The sequence below is a fragment of the Schistocerca serialis genome, chromosome 2 (assembly GCF_023864345.2).
Source record: "Schistocerca serialis cubense isolate TAMUIC-IGC-003099 chromosome 2, iqSchSeri2.2, whole genome shotgun sequence".
Lineage (NCBI taxonomy): Eukaryota > Metazoa > Arthropoda > Insecta > Orthoptera > Acrididae > Schistocerca > Schistocerca serialis.
Window position 1 is genome coordinate 805645696 of NC_064639.1, and position 20670 is coordinate 805666365.

At 44.0% G+C, this 20670-nt stretch overlaps 1 protein-coding gene across 1 annotated transcript in view; it reads right to left on the minus strand.

Moving 5' to 3' along the window:
- Positions 1 to 20670, minus strand: part of LOC126458051 (ATP-binding cassette sub-family C member 4-like) — a 401284-nt gene that overhangs the window by 326696 nt on the left and 53918 nt on the right. Inside the window, exon 2 of the mRNA XM_050094849.1 lies at positions 9271 to 9416. Coding sequence (XP_049950806.1) covers positions 9271 to 9278 — 8 coding nt within the window. The 5' untranslated portion in view covers positions 9279 to 9416. The remainder of the gene's footprint in view (positions 1 to 9270; positions 9417 to 20670) is intronic.

The window sequence follows — 20670 nt, forward strand, 5'->3', positions numbered from 1 at the left end:
ATGGCTGTTTTCAGCTCAGCAATGGTTTCGGGGTTATTGCTGTACACCTTTTCTTTAATATAGCCCCACAAAAAGGAGTCGTATCTGTTCCGACCTGGAGAATATGGCGTCCAATCGAGTCCCATGTCAGTAGCCTGTGTGTATCCCAGAGCCAGAATGCGATTCCCAAAGTGTCCCTCCAGAAAATTAAACACTCTCCTGCTTCGATGGCTTCGAGCTCCGTCTTGCATGAACCATATCTTGTCAAAATCAGCGTCACTTTGGATAATGGGAACGAAATCATCTTCCAAAACCTTTACTTACCGTTCAGTAGTCACCATACCATCAAGGAATATCGCACCAGTTATTTCGTGAATGGACACTGCACACCACACAGTCACCCTTTGAGGGTCGGGAGACATCTCGACCGCAAAATGCAAAAATGAAAGTGGGGTTCGTCGCTAAACCAAACCATACGCTTGCGCATACTAATTCCCATCATACGCCGCGGCAAACAATGCAGTTTGAACGTCCTAATTCAAACCATTCAGAAGTTATGACGATTTTATTTCATATAGTTCAATAATAGTCACTCTGTACTTCAAGTTAACTTAGTTTTATGGCTCTCATGGATCTGTATTCGCTGTAGTTCGTCTGTAGAAAACTGACAAAGAAAGTGTGGTGACTTTGCCTATAATGTACCGTTATAAGTTTCCAGTATTGAAACGGTAGAATTTAATAAACTTGCTTGAATATTGAACCTCAAAAAATTCGTTTAGCATCAATTGTGCGACATAATGTTTAGAACAATGTGATGAACTTGCTAATGTGTTCATTATCGTATGTTATTAACTGGATAATTATCTGTATTTTATCTTACACTATGGCAACAGTTAGGCTTCACAAGAGCAGAATACAGATCGACTGCTTTTAGTTCTAACGGTGTATATAAATTGGAATCATGGATTAAATGATTTTTCACCTATACAGAATGTGCCTATGCCAACAATAAACAGGTACGCTGAAAATAAAAACGAAAATGCCATAGGGGATATAATTTTTTTTGCTGCATTACAGTGTTGAAAACGAGTTGCAAGAGTATATTCTTACACCTGACGAGATGTTCAATTTAAGCATGTTGGAAGTAATAAAACTTCCGTTCAACTTTGCAGGACGATATGGATTTCCCCATTGTTACAGCAGAAGAAGCCATGGCAGGCAAAAATGTGAGGTGAAGGTGTCCATCCAAGGTGTCCGAATCCAAGGGGAAAGATGAAAGCTCCAAGCAAAACTTCAAGACGTAACCTAGGAGCCTTTGGGCTGACGAACAACCTATGCAAAAACAAAGGCAACCAAAGCACATAAGAAGAAATCTAGAACTACAGCTCTACTCGTGATAAGAAAGTTTTTTGCAGACTCTGCCGGGAAGCCACCACAGAAACGCATTGGTCAAACAGTATAGCGAATTGCGTGAAGAAGACCGAATCGAAGAAATGATCAGATATACTAAATCCAAAATATGATTTCATGCAAAGAATGCGAGGGGGGGAAGGGAGTAAAAAATTTATTTCCACTGCCTACAAATAGTGTTGTAAGAACAGTACATACCTTCAGGAAACCAGATTCGTAATTTGTACCACTTGCCAATGTTTATAAAATTGATTTTTTAAATCAGATACTAAGAACAACGTCCTGCAACTGAGGAGAGCATTGTTAAAATGCTGTTATAACTCACTGTTTAGGCTGTAATAAGTAAAATCTGAAACATGGTACAATTTAGGCAACTGCCCGATATTAAACCCGACACATTGGGACTCGTCGAGAGTCAATTTAAACTACAAATAGAATTATACAGAGATTGTGAAACAGAAACAAAAACGTTTCCTTTAGCCTAATTTCGCACTTTTATTTTGTAAACGGCTACCGGTTTCGGTCACCTTTGAAAATGACCACTGGAAATAGGTAAGTGTCAAGAAAGCTACTTAGATAATTAGTTTCTTGTTCCATGGATCATTTTGCCCTATAAATCGTAATAATGTGGAACGAGTCATTTTGAATTGACATTGCAAATTAATTAGTACATATGGTTACATTCTGAACATTCCTAAGTTTTTTTTGCTGCAGTTTGTACCGCTTTTTGTGCTAAAAACAGCCTTAATGTGGAGTAATGAGTGTCATTTCTCCTTCGTAATGCAGTAGTCAGCAGCCCAACTGTGGTGTCACCGCCAGACACCACACTTGCTAGGTGGTAGCCTTTAAATCGGCCGCGGTCCGTTAGTATACGTCGGACCCGCGTGTCGCCACTATCAGTGATTGCAGACCGAGCGCCACCACACGGCAGGTCTAGAGAGACTTCCTAGCACTCGCCCCAGTTGTACAACCGACTTTGCTAGCGATGGTTCACTGACAAAATACGCTCTCATTTGCCGAGACGATAGTTAGCATAGCCTTCAGCTACGTCATTTGCTACGACCTAGCAAGGCGCCATGTTCAGTTACTTTTGATATTGTGAATAATGTACAGTCAAGAGCGACGCTCATCATTAATGGATTAAAGTGAAGTATTCCACCAGCTACGTCCGTTTTTCTAAATTCTAATTTCCTTGACCTGTTCCAGACCTCACGCCAGCCTGCGTGAGCTAAAACGCGTGCCTTTCGGCTTCCTCTAATAACACGGTGTTGGCTCTCCTGCCAACCCACAACACCAACTCCATAAACAAATGTCTGCAAGATGATAGTGGGTGAGTATCAGGTATTATGCACACAGCACGTTTTTGAGCAACGAAGAATTTCGTTCATAAAGATGAGTTACTCCGTCCGAACTGGCCTCGGAAAGCCCAACAGTACTGACCGACCGCTGTGTCATCCTTAGCCAATAGGTGTCACTCGATGCGAATATGGAGGGACATGTGCTCGATACACTGCTCTCCCGGTCGTTGTCAGCTTTCAAGACCGGAGCCTCTACTTTTGAATCAAGTAGTTCCTCAACTGGCTTCCCAAGGGCTGAGTGCACCCCACTTGCCAAAAGCGCACAGCAGACCCGGACGCTCAGCCCTCCAAGTACTAGCCAAACACGACAGCGCTTAATTGCGGTGATGTGACGGTAGCTGGTGTCACCATTACGCCAAGTATGTTGGCATTAAGATGAGTTACCCCAGAACATTATTCCTTATGACATTACTGAAAAAATATCCAAAATACGTCAACTTACTGATTTCTCTCTCCCCAAGATTTGCAGTGATCGTAAATGCAAATGTGGCTGAACTAAGTTGTTTTAGGAGTTCAAAAATGTGCTTTTTCCAGTTTAAATTCTCATCGATATGGACATCACAGAATTTTGAAGTTTCCACCCTATTTATTATTTCCTCACCATGTGTTATACTTTTCACTGATGTAGTACCCCTAAATATGCAGAAGAGAATACATTTTGTCTTTTTAAAACAGGGCGAGACCATCCACAGAAAACCAGTCAACGAAACTTTTAAGAACTTTGTTTTCTGTTTCTTCTGTTTTCGTGTGTATGATTGGACTGATTACAATACTATCGTCATCTGCAAAAAGGACTAATACTGCTCGTTGTATATTAGACGGAAGATCGTTTGCATGTATGAGGAACACGCATGGTTTATTAACTTGAACATTACTGCCTGCTCGTTTACCCAAGTAGGAGTTACATATTATTCATTATTATGACATATATATGTGAGTACCGAGTTTTACAACTGTTCCCCATTGGTAAGGAACTGCTTGTATATTACAAGGATGCAACGATGACGGCACTGGATATGGACACCCCTAGTCATTTGAGAAAATAAAAGTGCGAGTGTCGACTAAAGCTATTTTTTTCTGATTCAGGTGGTCGCTGTGCCAACTGATATTAAGTCGAGAATACCCTATAAGGAAACAACGGTTACCAAGTACTTTCTTAAATAACAGTACCTAGGAGAATATGGTTGCGAGTGTTCTACAGCTGCACCGTTATGGCGTTCCTCTCCAGAAAGACGAGAAGAGGACGTTACACCTATTTCTAACAGATAGCAATAGAACATTTTTTAATAAAGTAGTTACTTACTGCACAAAACGATTATAGCTGCATTACTTTCCTTACTTAGTTCTTTTGTAAATTAATTTCGAGTTCAGCCCGATCTTAAAATTCATTCCTGATATTTCTAGTCACTTAATTGTGCAAAATATTTATAAATAGTATCAAATTATCCTTTGGCACTCCTCCTTCAAAGAGAAAACTCTCCACCTCCATGCCGCAAGGCACAGGTAGTACTGCGGTTAGACATCAATGATGCAACGTACGCTATAGGCAGCGGCTCAGAGTCCGATCGGAAGAACAACATAATAAAATCTAGAACTAAATATTTGTACTAAACGCTACTCCATTCCCAATTGCAACTGTATAATTCGACCTGTATTTTGTAACGGGCGGGCTAGCATCTAGTTGGAATAGAGAAAAAAGGTAAGTCTCCTTTGACCCTGAGAACGCAGCGGAAATGGTGTTTGAAGGCACCCATATGCATCCAGCAAGAGATACTGTTTTTCATCACTGGTCGCAAACTACCAAGAACCTATAGCCTGCGCAAGTTCGATCCGTGGGTTGGCTCACGGTGAATATTGTGGTCTGAACCAGCTGTTTTTCATCATTTGGCAGATTTTACTTTGTTTTAACTTTGTGAATGGATGCCGTTCCTTTAGCAACAGTTGTAAATTAACCTAGAGCAGTGCGTGACATGTCTGTGTTTGTAAGCATTTGCCAGTGTTATCGTATTGTTTGGGGACCAACCTACACTCCTGGAAATGGAAAAAAGAACACTTTGACACCGGTGTGTCAGACCCACCATACTTGCTCCGGACACTGCGAGAGGGCTGTACAAGCAATGATCACACGCACGGCACAGCGGACACACCAGGAACCGCGGTGTTGGCCGTCGAATGGCGCTAGCTGCGCAGCATTTGTGCACCGTCGCCGTCAGTGTCAGCCAGTTTGCCGTGGCATACGGAGCTCCATCGCAGTCTTTAACACTGGTAGCATGCCGCGACAGCGTGGACGTGAACCGTATGTGCAGTTGACGGACTTTGAGCGAGGGCGTATAGTGGGCATGCGGGAGGCCGGGTGGACGTACCGCCGAATTGCTCAACACGTGGGACGTGAGGTCTCCACAGTACATCGATGTTGTCGCGAGTGGTCGGCGGAAGGTGCACGTGCCCGTCGACCTGGGACCGGACCGCAGCGACGCACGGATGCACGCCAAGACCGTAGGATCCTACGCAGTGCCGTAGGGGACCGCACCGCCACTTCCCAGCAAATTAGGGACACTGTTGCTCCTGGGGTATCGGCGAGGACCATTCGCAACCGTCTCCATGAAGCTGGGCTACGGTCCCGCACACCGTTAGGCCGTCTTCCGCTCACGCCCCAACATCGTGCAGCCCGCCTCCAGTGGTGTCGCGACAGGCGTGAATGGAGGGACGAATGGAGACGTGTCGTCTTCAGCGATGAGAGTCGCTTCTGCCTTGGTGCCAATGATGGTCGTATGCGTGTTTGGCGCCGTGCAGGTGAGCGCCACAATCAGGACTGCATACGACCGAGGCACACAGGGCCAACACCCGGCATCATGGTGTGGGGAGCGATCTCCTACACTGGCCGTACACCACTGGTGATCGTCGAGGGGACACTGAATAGTGCACGGTACATCCAAACCGTCATCGAACCCATCGTACTACCATTCCTAGACCGGCAAGGGAACTTGCTGTTCCAACAGGACAATGCACGTCCGCATGTATCCCGTGCCACCCAACGTGCTCTAGAAGGTGTAAGTCAACTACCCTGGCCAGCAAGATCTCCGGATCTGTCCCCCATTGGGCATGTTTGGGACTGGATGAAGCGTCGTCTCACGCGGTCTGCACGTCCAGCACGAACGCTGGTCCAACTGAGGCGCCAGGTGGAAATGGCATGGCAAGCCGTTCCACAGGACTACATCCAGAATCTCTACGATCGTCTCCATGGGAGAATAGCAGCCTGCATTGCTGCGAAAGGTGGATATACACTGTACTAGTGCCGACATTGTGCATGCTCTGTTGCCTGTGTCTATGTGCCTGTGGTTCTGTCAGTGTGATCATGTGATGTATCTGACCCCAGGAATGTGTCAATAAAGTTTCCCCTTCCTGGGACAATGAATTCACGGTGTTCTTATTTCAATTTCCAGGAGTGTAGAAACTATCCACACGAGCGCGAAAAATTACCAAAAATCAACTTTCAAGCTGGCGAGTGTATCAAACTAAAGATCGTTTATTACCTGCGTGGATTCAATAGGGATTTGGTTCACACCCCTGCTCCATAAACTAGCGCATTGTAGATTAATCTATTCGAACAGGACAATATACATAAAGAGAACTTCGGCTTTCCAAGTGATGGTATTCAACTGTACACGTCTTAAACGTGGTGTTGGGCTAGAAAACGCTGAGATAACTGATAAAACGACTTAAGCCGCTTAGGAAATGATGACCATTGGGAATAGATTAAGCGTTATGCAATCTCCGTAACATGCGTAAGTCAATTAACTTCAGAATTCCCGTTAAATAATAGCTCTGCTCTCGTATTGTTGGCAGAAGAAGACAGTATGGTATTTGTGATGTTTGAGAGACTTTCCAAAAATCAAGAAATTAAGATGACGAGTAAGAAACTCTGGAAATTCTTATATTTTTTGAAGACAGTGATTACTCGCGTTTTTATAATTGCCATCATATCCAGATTTCCTAACAAACAAGTACTGAGTGAGCAATGAAACGACTATTCGCTTTACAATATGATCTTTCCGCAAGTAACATGAAGAGGTACATCAAGCTCCTAGACGAAGCAACAAGAGAGATACGGAACTTTTATTGCCCTGGGCGAACAGTCATTGAGCTTTAGTGACTTGGCAAAATGTGACAAGGCTTCCAGCCACACCTACGCCCCGGCTACGCGGACTAGGCCAAGAGTGTAATAAATCACTCTTATCAGAGAACCGCAAAGGGGGATCCTTGAGGCAGTTGTAGGTCGTAAAACCGGGTTTGGGCGGATATATTCCTCACAGCCCACGGCCGTACTCAAAAGCAGCCGCTTCGGCTCCCAGCAGTCGTTTCTCCTTAGACGGGCTTCTGTGGTGAGTTACGACAGTCTCGTATGGCGACAGGTTATGACGACAGGTATTGTCGGATCCTCTTTCGCGTACGAAATGTGCAGTTCCTACACCCACATACATTTACCAATGTTTGTAAAACTTTTAGAGTTTCGAAAGAAGTGGTAAGGAAACACTTCAACGTTTTTATGTGATCAGCATGTCAGCTGTTCGCATCTTTTTTAACGATTAACAAATAGTTTTTGTAATCAGAGTACTTACTGCTTACTTCATCACATTTTGAAAGACAGCGAAGAAACTTGCAGTGTCAGTCAAAGATTTTGAAATGGACTTCATCGCCGATCGTCGTAGCATTTGACTAGTTTGAGAACAACACATGTCCGATGTCACAGCTTGTCCCCAGTGATCGAATGAACCCTTTGAGAGACAGTCAAACACAGAGACGTGGATTAAATGTATTTGACTGTGACAGAATTGTCCGACAAAGGCAACATTTTTTCGCCTGGACGAAACAGGATCTTGTTTTATAATTTTACGAGCAACAATGTATTGTTATAAAAATATGTGATACAGTTGGGTTTTGTTCATGAAATTTACCACCTCTAAGGCTGCCCTGTTGAACCAAAATTATCAGGTTCAAATGGTTCAAATGGCTCTGAGCACTATGGGACTTAACATCTGTGGTCATCAGTCCCCTAGAACTTAGAACTACTTAAACCTAACTAACCTAAGGACATCACACACATCCATGCCCGAGGCAGGATTCGAACCTGCGACCGTAGCAGTCGCGCGGTTCCGGACTGAGCGCCTTAACCGCGAGACCACCGCGGCCGGCAAAATTATCAGGAAGTTTTCCTTCATTGTACTATAAATTCCCAACTGCAAAATAGCTCTCAATAATTCCAAGTGGATAATTCCCTCCTTCTCCACTTCCAGCAGGCTGTGAAGTAGCTGAAAAGACGCGACCCCTACAGGTTCGTGGAATATTGAATGTGCAGTTCACTGGTTTGAAACACCTGGAAGATTTCTGATTTTTCAGTCGTGGTATTCGCAGACTACCGCACTAATAAGTGACTACCGGAGTGAAATAGGTCGCTGTTTCAGTAATCTATTGCGACTCATACTGCGGAAAAGGTATCATAATTAATACTCTTTGACCCAGTCTCGATAGGCTTTAAAACAGTTACATGTTTTCCACTCAGTATGAACGCTCATATAATTCCTTTTAAGAGGATGTAAAAAAATGACGTAAAAATTGGAAATTTAAAACGAATAATAATAATTAGCCAATAAATAGCACTATAATTTGCGTGTGCAGGTTACATAACACAAACTTCTATTGTATCCGACAGTTTTATCCTAATAACATAGCAAAAATAATAAATGCTTCAGATAATAGTAAAAACTTTCATTATACAATATTTGGAGTTAACTGAAATCTTACGCAACTTTCCGTGATGACTTGGAAGCCAAATCTTGTCTATTAAAGATTCATTCAATCTGCAGTTCATAGTTGTACCGAGACATGTTTTACTTTCCAAAGTAAGGGAAAATTTCGCTTGTTTTTAGAGTATCTGTAGGTAAGCCTTTTAAATTCACCTCTTACACTTCCTCTATGTTTGTGGATGTTCAGTACAAGTCAGTAACATTAATTTCACGAACGACTGAAATCAGTAATAATGAAGTCACAAATCCCGTTGGGGAGGCGGAGTTACTCCTGAGGCAAATTGGGTGACATTGCTATTTTATGTATGTAACAATAGACTACAATGTAGAAACACATTTAAGGTAAAAGTTTGTTGATTTCGTAGGACGTTGGAAGACACAGCACACAGAAGTTGCCGCCTCTAACAGTGATCAAATGTTTCGCCATGATAACTGTTTAAGCATGCCTGAAGTGCATTTGGGGTGATTTACATGAAGTAAGTGGCGTCAATGCCTACATGAACCAGATTTATTATTGTCCTACACTGTCATAAAGAGTTCGTTCGCTGTGCTGACGGATATATTTTGAGCCTTTACTACGCAACGTGTGCATGCGCCTGTGTGAGACTATCTCGTAAACATTATCACTGTGTGACATAGAACAACCGGGAACACCCAGTCTAGTCTACTTCTATCAAGCTGGTATCTTATCACCCAATCAAGAAGCACATTATACTTACTTCCGCATCGTAAGCAGATGTTTTGATCTGTCGGGTTACCAAAGCTTCGCCCCCTATAGAGCCGCAGGGAATCATAGGCACCGCCACTGCTTTCTCAGACTTTGTCCACCAACTCTGGTAACTCTAATGGTATTTCTTAGTTAAATCTGAAAAAGAAAACAAAGCGTAAGGCAATTTTGGCAAAAACTGAAGGGAAAAAATGTGAACTGACATAGAAAGATACACTGCACATTAATCATACACCAATTCTGTAGATAAAATTTTCACTTTATTTAACTAATGACAGATCGCCATTACCGTGGATAATGATGTCATGATACTCGAAAAACAGAAAAAAATCCCAAGTATTAAACTGCAAAGATAATCACATTCTTTTGAACAGTCGCATCTACACACATCAAAAAAACTTTTGCATCACCTCGATTCCGAGAGTTCCTGAACTTGTACAGAAAATTGGAACAGAGATCAACATAAGCATCATTTCCGCCCTTCTTATTGCTCATGAAAACCACACATTGCATGTTGTACTACCATACAGCGAGACCTTCATAGGTGGTGGTCCAGAGTGCTGTAGACACCGGTGCCTCTAATATCCAGTAGCACGTCCTATTACATTGATGATTGCCTGTATTCGTCGTGGCATTCCATCCACAAGTTCATCAAGGCACTGTTGGTCCAGATTGTCCCACTCCTCAACGGAGATTCGGCGTAGATCCCTCAGAGTGGTTGGTGGTTCACGTCCTCCATAAACAGCCGTTTTCAATCTATCCCAGGCATGTTCGGTAGGGTTTACGTCTGGAGGACATGCTGGCCACTGTAGTCGAGCGATGTCGTTATCCTGAAGGAAGTCATTCACAAGATGTGCACGATGGGGCCGCGAATTGTCGTCCACGAAGACGAATGCCTCGCCAATATGCTGCCGATATGGTTGCACTATCCGTCAGAGGATGGCATTCATGTATCAAAAGAGGCTCTGAGCCCTATGGGACTTAACATCTGAGGTCATCAGTCCCCCAGAACTTAGAACTACTTAAACCGAACTAACCTAAGGACATCACACACATCCACGCCCGAGGCACGATTCGAACCTGCGACCGTAGCAGTCGCGCTGTTCCGGACTGAAAGGCCTACCTAGAACCGCTCGGTCACCGCAGCCGGCATTCACGTATCGTATAGCCGTGACGGCACCTTCCATGACCACCAGAGGCGGCCGCGGTGGTCTCGCGGTTCTAGGCGCTCAGTCCGGAACTGCGCGACTGCTACGGTCGCAGGTTCGAATCCTGCCACGGGCATGGATGTGTGTGATGTCCTTAGGTTAGTTAGGTTTAAGTAGTTCTAAGTTGTAGGGGACTGATGACCTAAGATGTTAAGTCCCATAGTGCTCAGAGCCATTTTTTTGAACCACCAGCGGCGTACGTCGGCCCCACATAATGCCACCCCAAAACAATAGGGAACCTTCACCTTACTGCACTCGCTGGACAGTGTGTCTAAGGCGTTCAGTCTGACCGGGCTGGGTTGCCTCCAAACACGTCTCCGACGATTGTCTGCTTGAAGGCATATGCGATACTCATCGGCGAAGAGAACGTGATGCCAGTCCTGTGCGGTCCATTCGGCATGCTGTTGAGCCCATCTGTATCGCGCTCCATGGTGTCGTGGTTGCAAAAATGGACCTCGTCATGGATACCGGGAATGAAGTTGCGCATGATGCAGCCTATTGCGCACAATTTGAGTCGTAACACGACGTCCCGTGGCTGCACGAAAAGCATTATTCAACATGGTAGCATGACTGCCATGGTTCCTCCGAGCCATAATCTGTAGGTAGCGGTCATCCACTGCAGTAGTAGACCTTGGGAGGCCTGAGCGAGGCATGTCGTCGACAGTTGCTGTCTCCCTGTATCTCCTCCATGTCCGAGCAACATGGCTTTGGTTCACTCCGAGGCGCCTGAACACTTCCCTTGTTGAGAGTCCTTCCTGGCACGAAGTATCAATGCGGACGCGATCGAACCGCGGTATTGACCGTCTAGGCATGGTTGAACTACAGACGAGCCGAGTACCTCCTTCCTGGTGGAATGACTGGAACTGATCGTCTGTCGGACGCCCTCCGTCTAATAGGCGCTGCTCATGCATGGTTGTTTATATCTTTGGGCGGGTTTAGTGACATCTCTGAACAATCAAAGGAACTGTGTCTGTGATAAAATATCCACAGTCAACGTCTATCTTCAGGAGATGTGGGAACCGGGGGTGATGCAGAACTTTTTTTGGTGTGTGTTTTTAAATATCCTGGTTAGCACTACGAACCATTGTAATGTGGTTGGAGAGAATTCGCCAGATTCGGAAGTCTTGAATAGACGATGGGATTCATCAATGCAGAAAATACCGATATCTCATGATGTATGGAGAGTGTAGGAAGAATGCAATTCGTTCTTGTACAGTGTACGCTGCGAGATATCCCAACAGGCTTCAACTTTCTTGGTATTTATTTATCAACCTCTTCAACCAGTTACGTGAAAGTGGTAGTGTAACTCGTAGATAACGTAACAGAAGGAAACAACTGTCGACACAAAAATCGGAAATTAATGTTCTTGCTGCTGTTGCACGGTAGTTCCTGAGCAACCGCTCGAGGAAGTGGCATGAATCAGGCAAGTGTCTTACACATTCTACATCGACGTAGGTTCCCTCCCTAACATATCTCTCTCCATCAAGAGTTGCATGGAAATGATAATGAGAATCGTGTCAACTTCAGTTGCCCATACATGATACTTCTGGAATATTTCAGATGTATCATGTGCCTTTTTTAGTGACAAAGTCACATTTACCAATCACAACCAGGCAAACTTCCGAAACATGCGCTATTGGCCTATTGACAACCCCTGTTGGCTCCGTCAGATGGAACGTCACTGTGCATGAAGTGTGAACGTATGGCGTGGGACAGTGAACCATCAGCTCATTGGCCCGTTTTTCCGAGACGGAGCACTGAAGAAGCACAAGTATCGCAACCTCCTAACAGACCATCTAACACGGATGCTACAAACCGTTCTTCTGCAGCCTAGAAGGAACCTCTGGCAGTAATATTATGGCTGTTCAGCCTATGGTGCACGAAGTACTACAATATGTCTTAACATTGTTTCCAAATCCTTGGATTGGACGCAGAGGACATGTGGTTCGGCCTAGCCGTTCTCCGGATTTGATGCTTGTAGACTGTTTCCCCGGGGAAAGCTGAAATACGCTATCTACAAGGACATACCAGCTCAACCAATTACATCCAGCGAAGTAGTACTGCAGCCTGCTCGGACATCTCTGCTGAAATGCTGCCAAGTGTGCAGCAGTCTTTCCATACCAGACTGGAAGTGTGTATTGCCGCTGCCGGTGATAATTTTGAATACAACCTGTGGTGATCAGACTGTGTCGTTACTTGTCAGAATCCATGTAATTAGTGTACGCAAGTTCTTTACTGTGTGCTAAAAATGGCTCTGAGCACTATGGGACTTCACTACTATGGTCATCAGTCTCCTAGAACTTAGAACTACTTAAACCTAACTAACCTAAGGACATCACACACATCCATGCCCGAGGCAGGATTCGAACCTGCGACCGTAGCAGTCACGCGGCTCCGGACTGCGCGCCTAGAACCGCGAGACCACCGCGGCCGGCTACTGTGTGCTACCTCAGGTACTGCAACAGCTTTGGTATGGAATATTTCGAAAATACGACAGCTCGTAAGCGACTCGCACTAGAGTCCTGCAACGAACACCATTGACATGCTAATTTACCCTACCTTCAGTATGTTAGTGTCAATAGGCATTGTTCCATTTAAAAAAGGGTATGTTTGCAAAAAATTACACTTTCTAAGTAATACAATCTATTGATTGATTAACAATACAAGCCCCTGATACCTATCCATTCGGCGAAAACCACACATCAATAGCACCTTCCATGTCTGCAGTATTTGCAGTGCAAATTTTAGGTGATTCACCCTGTATATGACATGAACTTAAAGGTTAAGTAGGATTAGTGAACATGTAATGTTCGATTTCTGTACTACATATGGTGTAAGGCAGTGTTTTTTTAACGTTTTTGAAGACGTGACCCCTTTCCAAGTAACAAAATTCTGGTGATCCCCCAGAATCATAATAAAACTGTGTCAGTGATTTCAAAGGCAACGTATTTAATTTTCTTTTTATTGATAGTATACCGCTTGAGAAATCAAGTGCACTGTGAACGGCAGTCACAGCGCTCTACAGGCAGTGATACATGAGGTGTGCGACAAAAGTAATGATGTTGACAACACTGTGAGTAATCTGGCAACGCTGTGTTGTTCTACTTGTGTAGACCCGTGTGTTCATCACGTCCAGACGCTCAGTCCGAGTTTTAACTCCGTGCAGCCATCACGTGATTTTTGAGAGCGCCATCTGTCAAGTTGTATTTTTGTTGTGTGTTACGAAAATCGAACAACGGAATTTAGAGCAACGTTACGCCATCAAGTTTTGTGTTAAACTTGGGAGATCCGCGAATGTGACCTTTGGAAAGTTGAAATAGGCGCATGGGAAACGTTCCATAACAAGAGTGCATGTTTTTTGCTGGCACGAATCGTTTTTGGAAGGCCAAGGATAGGTTGAAGATGACCTCGCTCAGAGAGACCTTCTAAAACCAACGAAAACGTCGAACATGTGCGTGCTCTTGTGAGATCAGACCGACGTTTAAAAATACATCTATTTAAAAATACATCTACATCTATTTGGATACTCCGCAAGCCAGCGTACGGTGCATGGCGGAGAGTACCCTGTACCACTGCTAATCTTTCCTTTTCCTGTGCCACTCGTAAATAGAGCGAGGGAAAAACGGCTGTGTATATGCCTCCGTATGAGCCATAATTTCTCGAATCTTACCCTCGTGGTCCTTACGCACAATGTACGTTAGCGGCAGTGGAATCTTTCGGCAGTCAGCTTCGGATACCGGTTCTCTAAATTTCCTCCATAGTGTTTCTCGAAAAGAACATCGCCTTCCCTCTAAGGATACCTATTTTGAGTTCCCGAAGTATCTTCGTAACACGTGTTGTTCGAACCTACCAGTGACAACTCCAGTAACCCGTCTCTGAATTGCTTCGGTGTCTTCCTTCAATCCGACCTAGTACGGCTCCCAAACACCCGATCAGTACTCAAGAATACGTCGCACCAGCGACCTATATGCGATCTCCTTTACATGTGAAACCCTCTTTCCTAAAATTCTCCCAATAAACCGAAGTCGACCATTCGCCTTCACTACCACAGTTCACCCTTTGCACCGCTACGTCCAGATATTTACATGACTAAGTCAAGCAGAACACTAATAATATTGTAACCAAATATTACAGGCTTGTTCTTCCTACTCATACGCTGTAACTAACATTTTTCCTCATTTAGAGCTAGCTGCTATTCATCACACAAACTAGAAATTTTGTGTAAGTCATCTTGTATCTTCCTACCGTCACTCAACTTCGACACCTTCCCACACACCGCAGCATAATCAGCAAACAACCGCAGATTGCTGCCCATCCTCTCCGCCAAACATTTATGTATATAGAGAACAACAGAGATCCTACCGCGCTTCCCTGGGGCACTCCTGAAGATACCCTTGTCTGGGATGAACATCCGCCGTCTATGACAACATACTGGGTTCTATTACTTAAAAAGTCTTCGAGCCACTCACATATCTGTGAACTTATTCCATATGTTCGTACCTTCGTTAATAGCCTGCAATGGGGCACCGTGTCACATGCGTTCCGGAAACTAATAAATATGGAATCTGTCCATTGCCCTTCATCCATAGTTCGTAGCATATCATGTGAGAAAAGTGCAAGCTGAGTTTCGCACGAGCGATGCTTTCTAAAACCGTGCTGATCCGTGGACATAAAATTCTCAGTCTCAAGAAATTTTATTGTACTCGAACTAAGAATACGTTCAACGATTATGCTGGAAATGAAAGTTAAGGAATTTGGTCTGTAATGTTTTGGGTCCGTTCTTTTGCCCTTCTTATAGCCTATAGTGGAGTCTTCTGCGCTTTTTTCCTGTTGCTTGGGACTTTGTGTTGGTGGAAAGATTCACAATAAATATAAGCTAGGTACGGGGCCAATGGCGAGGAATACTCTTTGTAAAATCGAAATGGGTTTCCATCCGGATCTGGTGATTTATTTCGTTTCAAAACTTTCACTTGTTTCTCTACGCCAGGGATGTTTATTACTATGTCGTCCATACGAGAGTCTGTCCGATGGTCAAATGACAGTATGTTTGTACGATAACGATGATGGGTGACCTGTTAAACACTTTCACCGTACATCAAATTTTAACCGAAGTTTTCCACATGCGAAAGGTTAGTGCCAAAACGGTGCCAGAAAATCTCACAACTAATCAGGGACAGTCGAAGAAACGTGTACGTTGATCTTAATGGGAGGATTGCCAGTGGCTATGAGTGGCTCACTCGTGAGGTCACAGCCGATGAATTCTGGACAAACAACACTTATTTGCTTCTTGGACAGCATCGGTGTCGTGATTAAAGAATTTGTTCCTCCAGGACAAACTGTCAAGCAAATGTTTTAAAGGTTCGGGAAAAGGATAAATCATGTGAGACTGGACATTGCACCCAAGTGGATGCTGCATCATGACAACGCCCCATGTCGCACGGTCATTTCCATCACGGAATTTTCGATCTCTAAAGGCATTCCTGTTGTTCCACTACCTCCCCTCCCTCCCTCATCCCCCCCTCCCCCCACATTATTCGCTGACCTGAGTTTTTGCGACTTTTTCCTTTTCCCGAAATTGAAAAAAATGTCATTTTGGTATTGTGAAGAGCATTCAAAAGAATGTGGCCGATGTGTTAAAGGCCCTTCCAGCTGAAGCCTTTCAGTGCTGCTTCTAAGACTGGGAACAACGAGTTCGCCGGTGTACAGCTGCCGAAGGAAAATAACTTGAAGGGGACAATATTCTTGTTTGAAAAAAATAAAAACTTCGGTAGATAAAATATCGTTGTCATCACTTTCCTCACACAGCCCGTATTCTTTGCCGCGGTGGAGGAGAGTGGGCGAGATACCGTCAGCGCTCGCATAGGTGCGCGTTTTCGTTCGCTGTTAAGGAGCTGTCGTAGTACGCCAGCGAATAAAGACGTAATTAAATGCGCTTATATTCGAGCGAGCATACAATGGAGAAGTTTCTTAAAAGATATACACAGCCCTGCAAGTTTGGTACAGGTGGCAATGGCGAAAGCGAATCAAAATCGAATAGAAATAGACTTCGTAACGACATTTATTCGAAGTATGGTTTAACTGACATGGAAAATAAGCCCAAATGTGTAATTTGCGACGGAGTATTGTCACTTGAGAGTATGAAATCATCAAAGCTTATGCTTCACTTCTCAACTAAACATTCCAGGGGAGCTGATAAACAGTTGGATTTTTTCGAAACGAAACTGAAAACGCTTACCAGCAGCAAATTACACTCATAAATTAAGGATAATACTGATACATGGTGAAACAAGGCTCTGGTGGGCGGTTTGCGGGTTGAAATCATCTCAGGTTATGACCATGTGGTGCATTTGACCTGCAGTCGTCGCACGGTGACGCTGGCAACACGCCACATACGCAGAGATGTGATGGTGCATGTCAGAGTACGGTGCAGCGAGTAAGACGTTTTCAGACGTGCTAATGGTGACTGTGTGTTGAAATTGGCTCAAAGAACACATATTGATGACGTTATCAGGGGTAGAGTACTAGGGAGACTGGAGGTTGGTCACAGCAGGTCGGAGCACGGGCCCTCCGTGTGCCACGAAGTGTGGTCTCAAGATTGTGGCAACGATTCCAGCAGACAGGAAACGTGTCCAGGTGCTACAGTATGGGACGCTCACAGTGTACAACACCACAAGAAGACCTATGTCTCATCATAAGTGCCCGCAGACGGCTACGGAATACTGCAGGTAGGCTTGCTCAGGACCTTACTGCAGCCACTGGAACAGTTGTCTCCAGACACACAGTCTACAAACGACTGAAGAAACATGATTCATTCGCCCGGAGACCTGCAAGGTGCATTCCACTGACCCCTGGTCACAGGAGAGCCCGTGTCAAGAACACAGTACATGATAATTGGAACAGTGGTCGCAGGTTATGTTCACGGACGAGTCCAGGTATAGTCCGAACAGTGATTCTCGCCGTGTTTTCATCTGGCGTGAACCAGGAACCAGATACCAACCCCTTAATGTCATTGAAAGGGACCCGTATGGAGGTCTTGTTTTGATGGTGTTGGGGGGGATTATGAATGGCACACGTACACCCCTGGATGTCTTTGACGGAGGAACTGTAACAGGTCAGGTGTATCGGGACGTCATTTTGCACCAGTATGTCCGCCTTTTCAGGGGTGCAGTGGGTCCCACCTTCCTCCTGATGGATGATAACGCACGGCCCCACCGAGCTGCCGTCGTGGAGGAGTACGTTGAGACAGACAATATCAGGCGAATCTGCCTGTTCTCCAGACCTAAACCCCATCGAGCCGGTCGGTCGAAGTATCGCTGCACGTCTTCACACCCCTACGACACTTCAGGAACTCCGACAGGCACTGGTGCAAGAATGGGAGGCTATACCGCAGCAGCTGCTCGACCACCTGATCCAGAGTATGCCAACTCCCTGTGTGGCTTGTGTACGTGTGCATGGTGATCATATCCCACATTGATGTCGGGGTACATGAGTAGAAAACTACGGCGTTCTGTAGTACACGTGTTTCGGGACGGTTTTCTCAACTTATCAGCGATACCGTGGACTTACAGATCTGTGTCGTGTGTGTTCCCCATGTGCCTATGCTATTAACGCCAGTTTTGAGTTGTGCCACATGGTGTGGCACCACATTCTGCAATTATCCTTAATTTATGAGCATAAGAGTACTATGATTTAGCTAATAAAATAGTACTGATATTTATTCATTGAAAACAATATTATATTACTGATTATTTATTTGTTTTTTCTGATATAACAATATTTTTATCTGATTTTAGGTATCCTTTGTCAACGAGAAATTGTTACTAGCTAGCTAGCTAGCGAGTGGCATACCGAGTCACTAAAGCAGGGAAGCCGCATACAGATGCCTAGAATCTTATTTTGTCAGCAGCCCTGGAAATTGTTGGATTACGTAAGGTAAAAAGAAGGCAAACAAGCTAAAAATCATACTACTTTCTGATAATGCCACTGTACGCATAATAAACGATACTGTGTGTGACATTCGAGGACAATTAGTCGAAAAATTAAAGAAGAGCCCACATTTTGCTTTGTAGTTTGATGAATTTAGTGGTGTTTCGGATTGTGCGCTTTGAAGCACATGAAAGAATCGCAGAAGACATTTTATTCTGCAGAACACTAATGGCCAGAGTTTGTAAAACACATCCATGGAAAGCACTCGCAACTACGATACTGATGGGACAAAATGTATCGCCATTTGTAGTTATAATACTAAGGCTATGACTGGCAAAGAAATGGGCTCGTTGCGAAATTAAAATCAATAATGCCAAATGTTTCTTGGACATAGGGCTTTCTTTAGCGACAAACTCTGGCAGCCACAGTTTTACCTCCATCTTTAAATGATGAGCTTAAAGAGGTGTTCAAGGTTGCAAACGCTATTACAGGTAAAGCGTTGCAGTGTCGACTGTTAAGAACTATTTGTGAGGACATGGGTTGGCCCCATTACAATCTCCTTTATCATGCAGACGTCATGTGACTTTCCAAAGGAAAGATGCTTACACGAATTCTGGAACTAAAAGATGAACTGTTGATGTTTTTGCAAGAGTCTAATGTGAATAATTTTTGTGACCCTGTTTGGCTATTAACATTAAAATTTGTCCATCATATTTAGAAGCATCTCAATATTTTAGACAAAAACTTCCAAGGGAGAGAGGGAAACATTGAACCGGCCAAGGATAAAATCAAAAGATTCCTCTCAAATTTCTTTTGGAGTTACAAAAGATAACGTTTGACTCTTTACCTTGCTTTCAGATTATTGCTGACGAAACTGCAATGGACCAGTTAGTGGCAGTAAGTTCTCACATTCTTTGCATGGTACAGAGCTTGCAAAATTTAGAAGAGAAACTATTAAGTTATATTCAAAAACTGAACTCTGATCTGAAATCGGCCATATATAGTCACTAAATCCTTATATATACAGGGTGTTACAAAAAGGTACGGACAAACTTTCAGGAAACATTCCTCACACACAAATAATGATGTTACGTGGACATGTGTCCGGAAACGCTTAATTTCCATGTTAGAGCTCATTTTAATTTGGTCACTATGTACTGTACTTCCTCGATTCACCGCCATGATTTCATACGGGATACTCTACCTGTGCTGCTAGAACATGTGCCTTTACAAGTACGGCACAACATGTGGTTCATGCACGATGGAGCTCCTGCACATTTCAGTTCAAGTGTTCGTACGCTTCTCAACAACAGATTCGGTGACCGACCGATGGATTGGTAGAGGCGGACCAATTCCATGGCCTCCACGCTCTCCTGACCTCAACCATCTTGACTTTCATTTATGGGGGCATTTGAAAGCTCTTGTCTACGCAACCCCGGTACCAAATGTGGAGACTCTTCGTGCTCGTATTGTGGACGGCTGTGATACAATACGCCATTCTCCAGGGCTGCATCAGCGCATCAGGGATTCCATGCGACGGAGGGTGGATGCATGTATCCTCGCTAACGGAGGACATTTTGAACATTTCCTGTAACAAAGTGTTTGAAGTCACGCTGGTACGTTCTGTTGCTGTTTGTTTCCTTTCCATGATTAATGTGATTTGAAGAGAAGTAATAAAATGAGCTCTAACATGGAAAGTAAGCGTTTCCGGACACATGTCCACATAACATATTTTCTTTCTTTGTGTGTGAGAAATGTTTCCTGAAAGTTTGGCCGTACCTTTTTGTAACACCCTGTATATGTATATCAGTACAGCTGGCTGATGTGAGCACGAGGATTAAAGAAGCACTTATCGATTTTGCTGCTGACGACATACCTAAACTGTAATTTAATTCGCTAAAGAGTTATGTCTTCTGGATGAAGAAAAGAGAAGAATACCCACAGTTGGCAAGGAGAGCATTGAAATTATTAGTGAATTCCTGCCTTTGTGAATCAGTGTCCTCTTCAGTGATCAACATAAAAATCTAGAAGAGAAATAAACTTCAGATTAGAAAATGATTTGGTTGTTAGTGTCTGAAACATAGAACGACGATTCAACAAATCATGAATAATTAAACAGGCGCAGCCTTTTCATTGAAACTGAATTTTATTGTAGTGTAGGATCTACAACCTCTGCATACTTTTTTATGGCTAGGTGGCACCCGTGACAGAAACAAATGGCAATGAGATGACAGAAGCCGCAGGGAAAGAAACCGCGT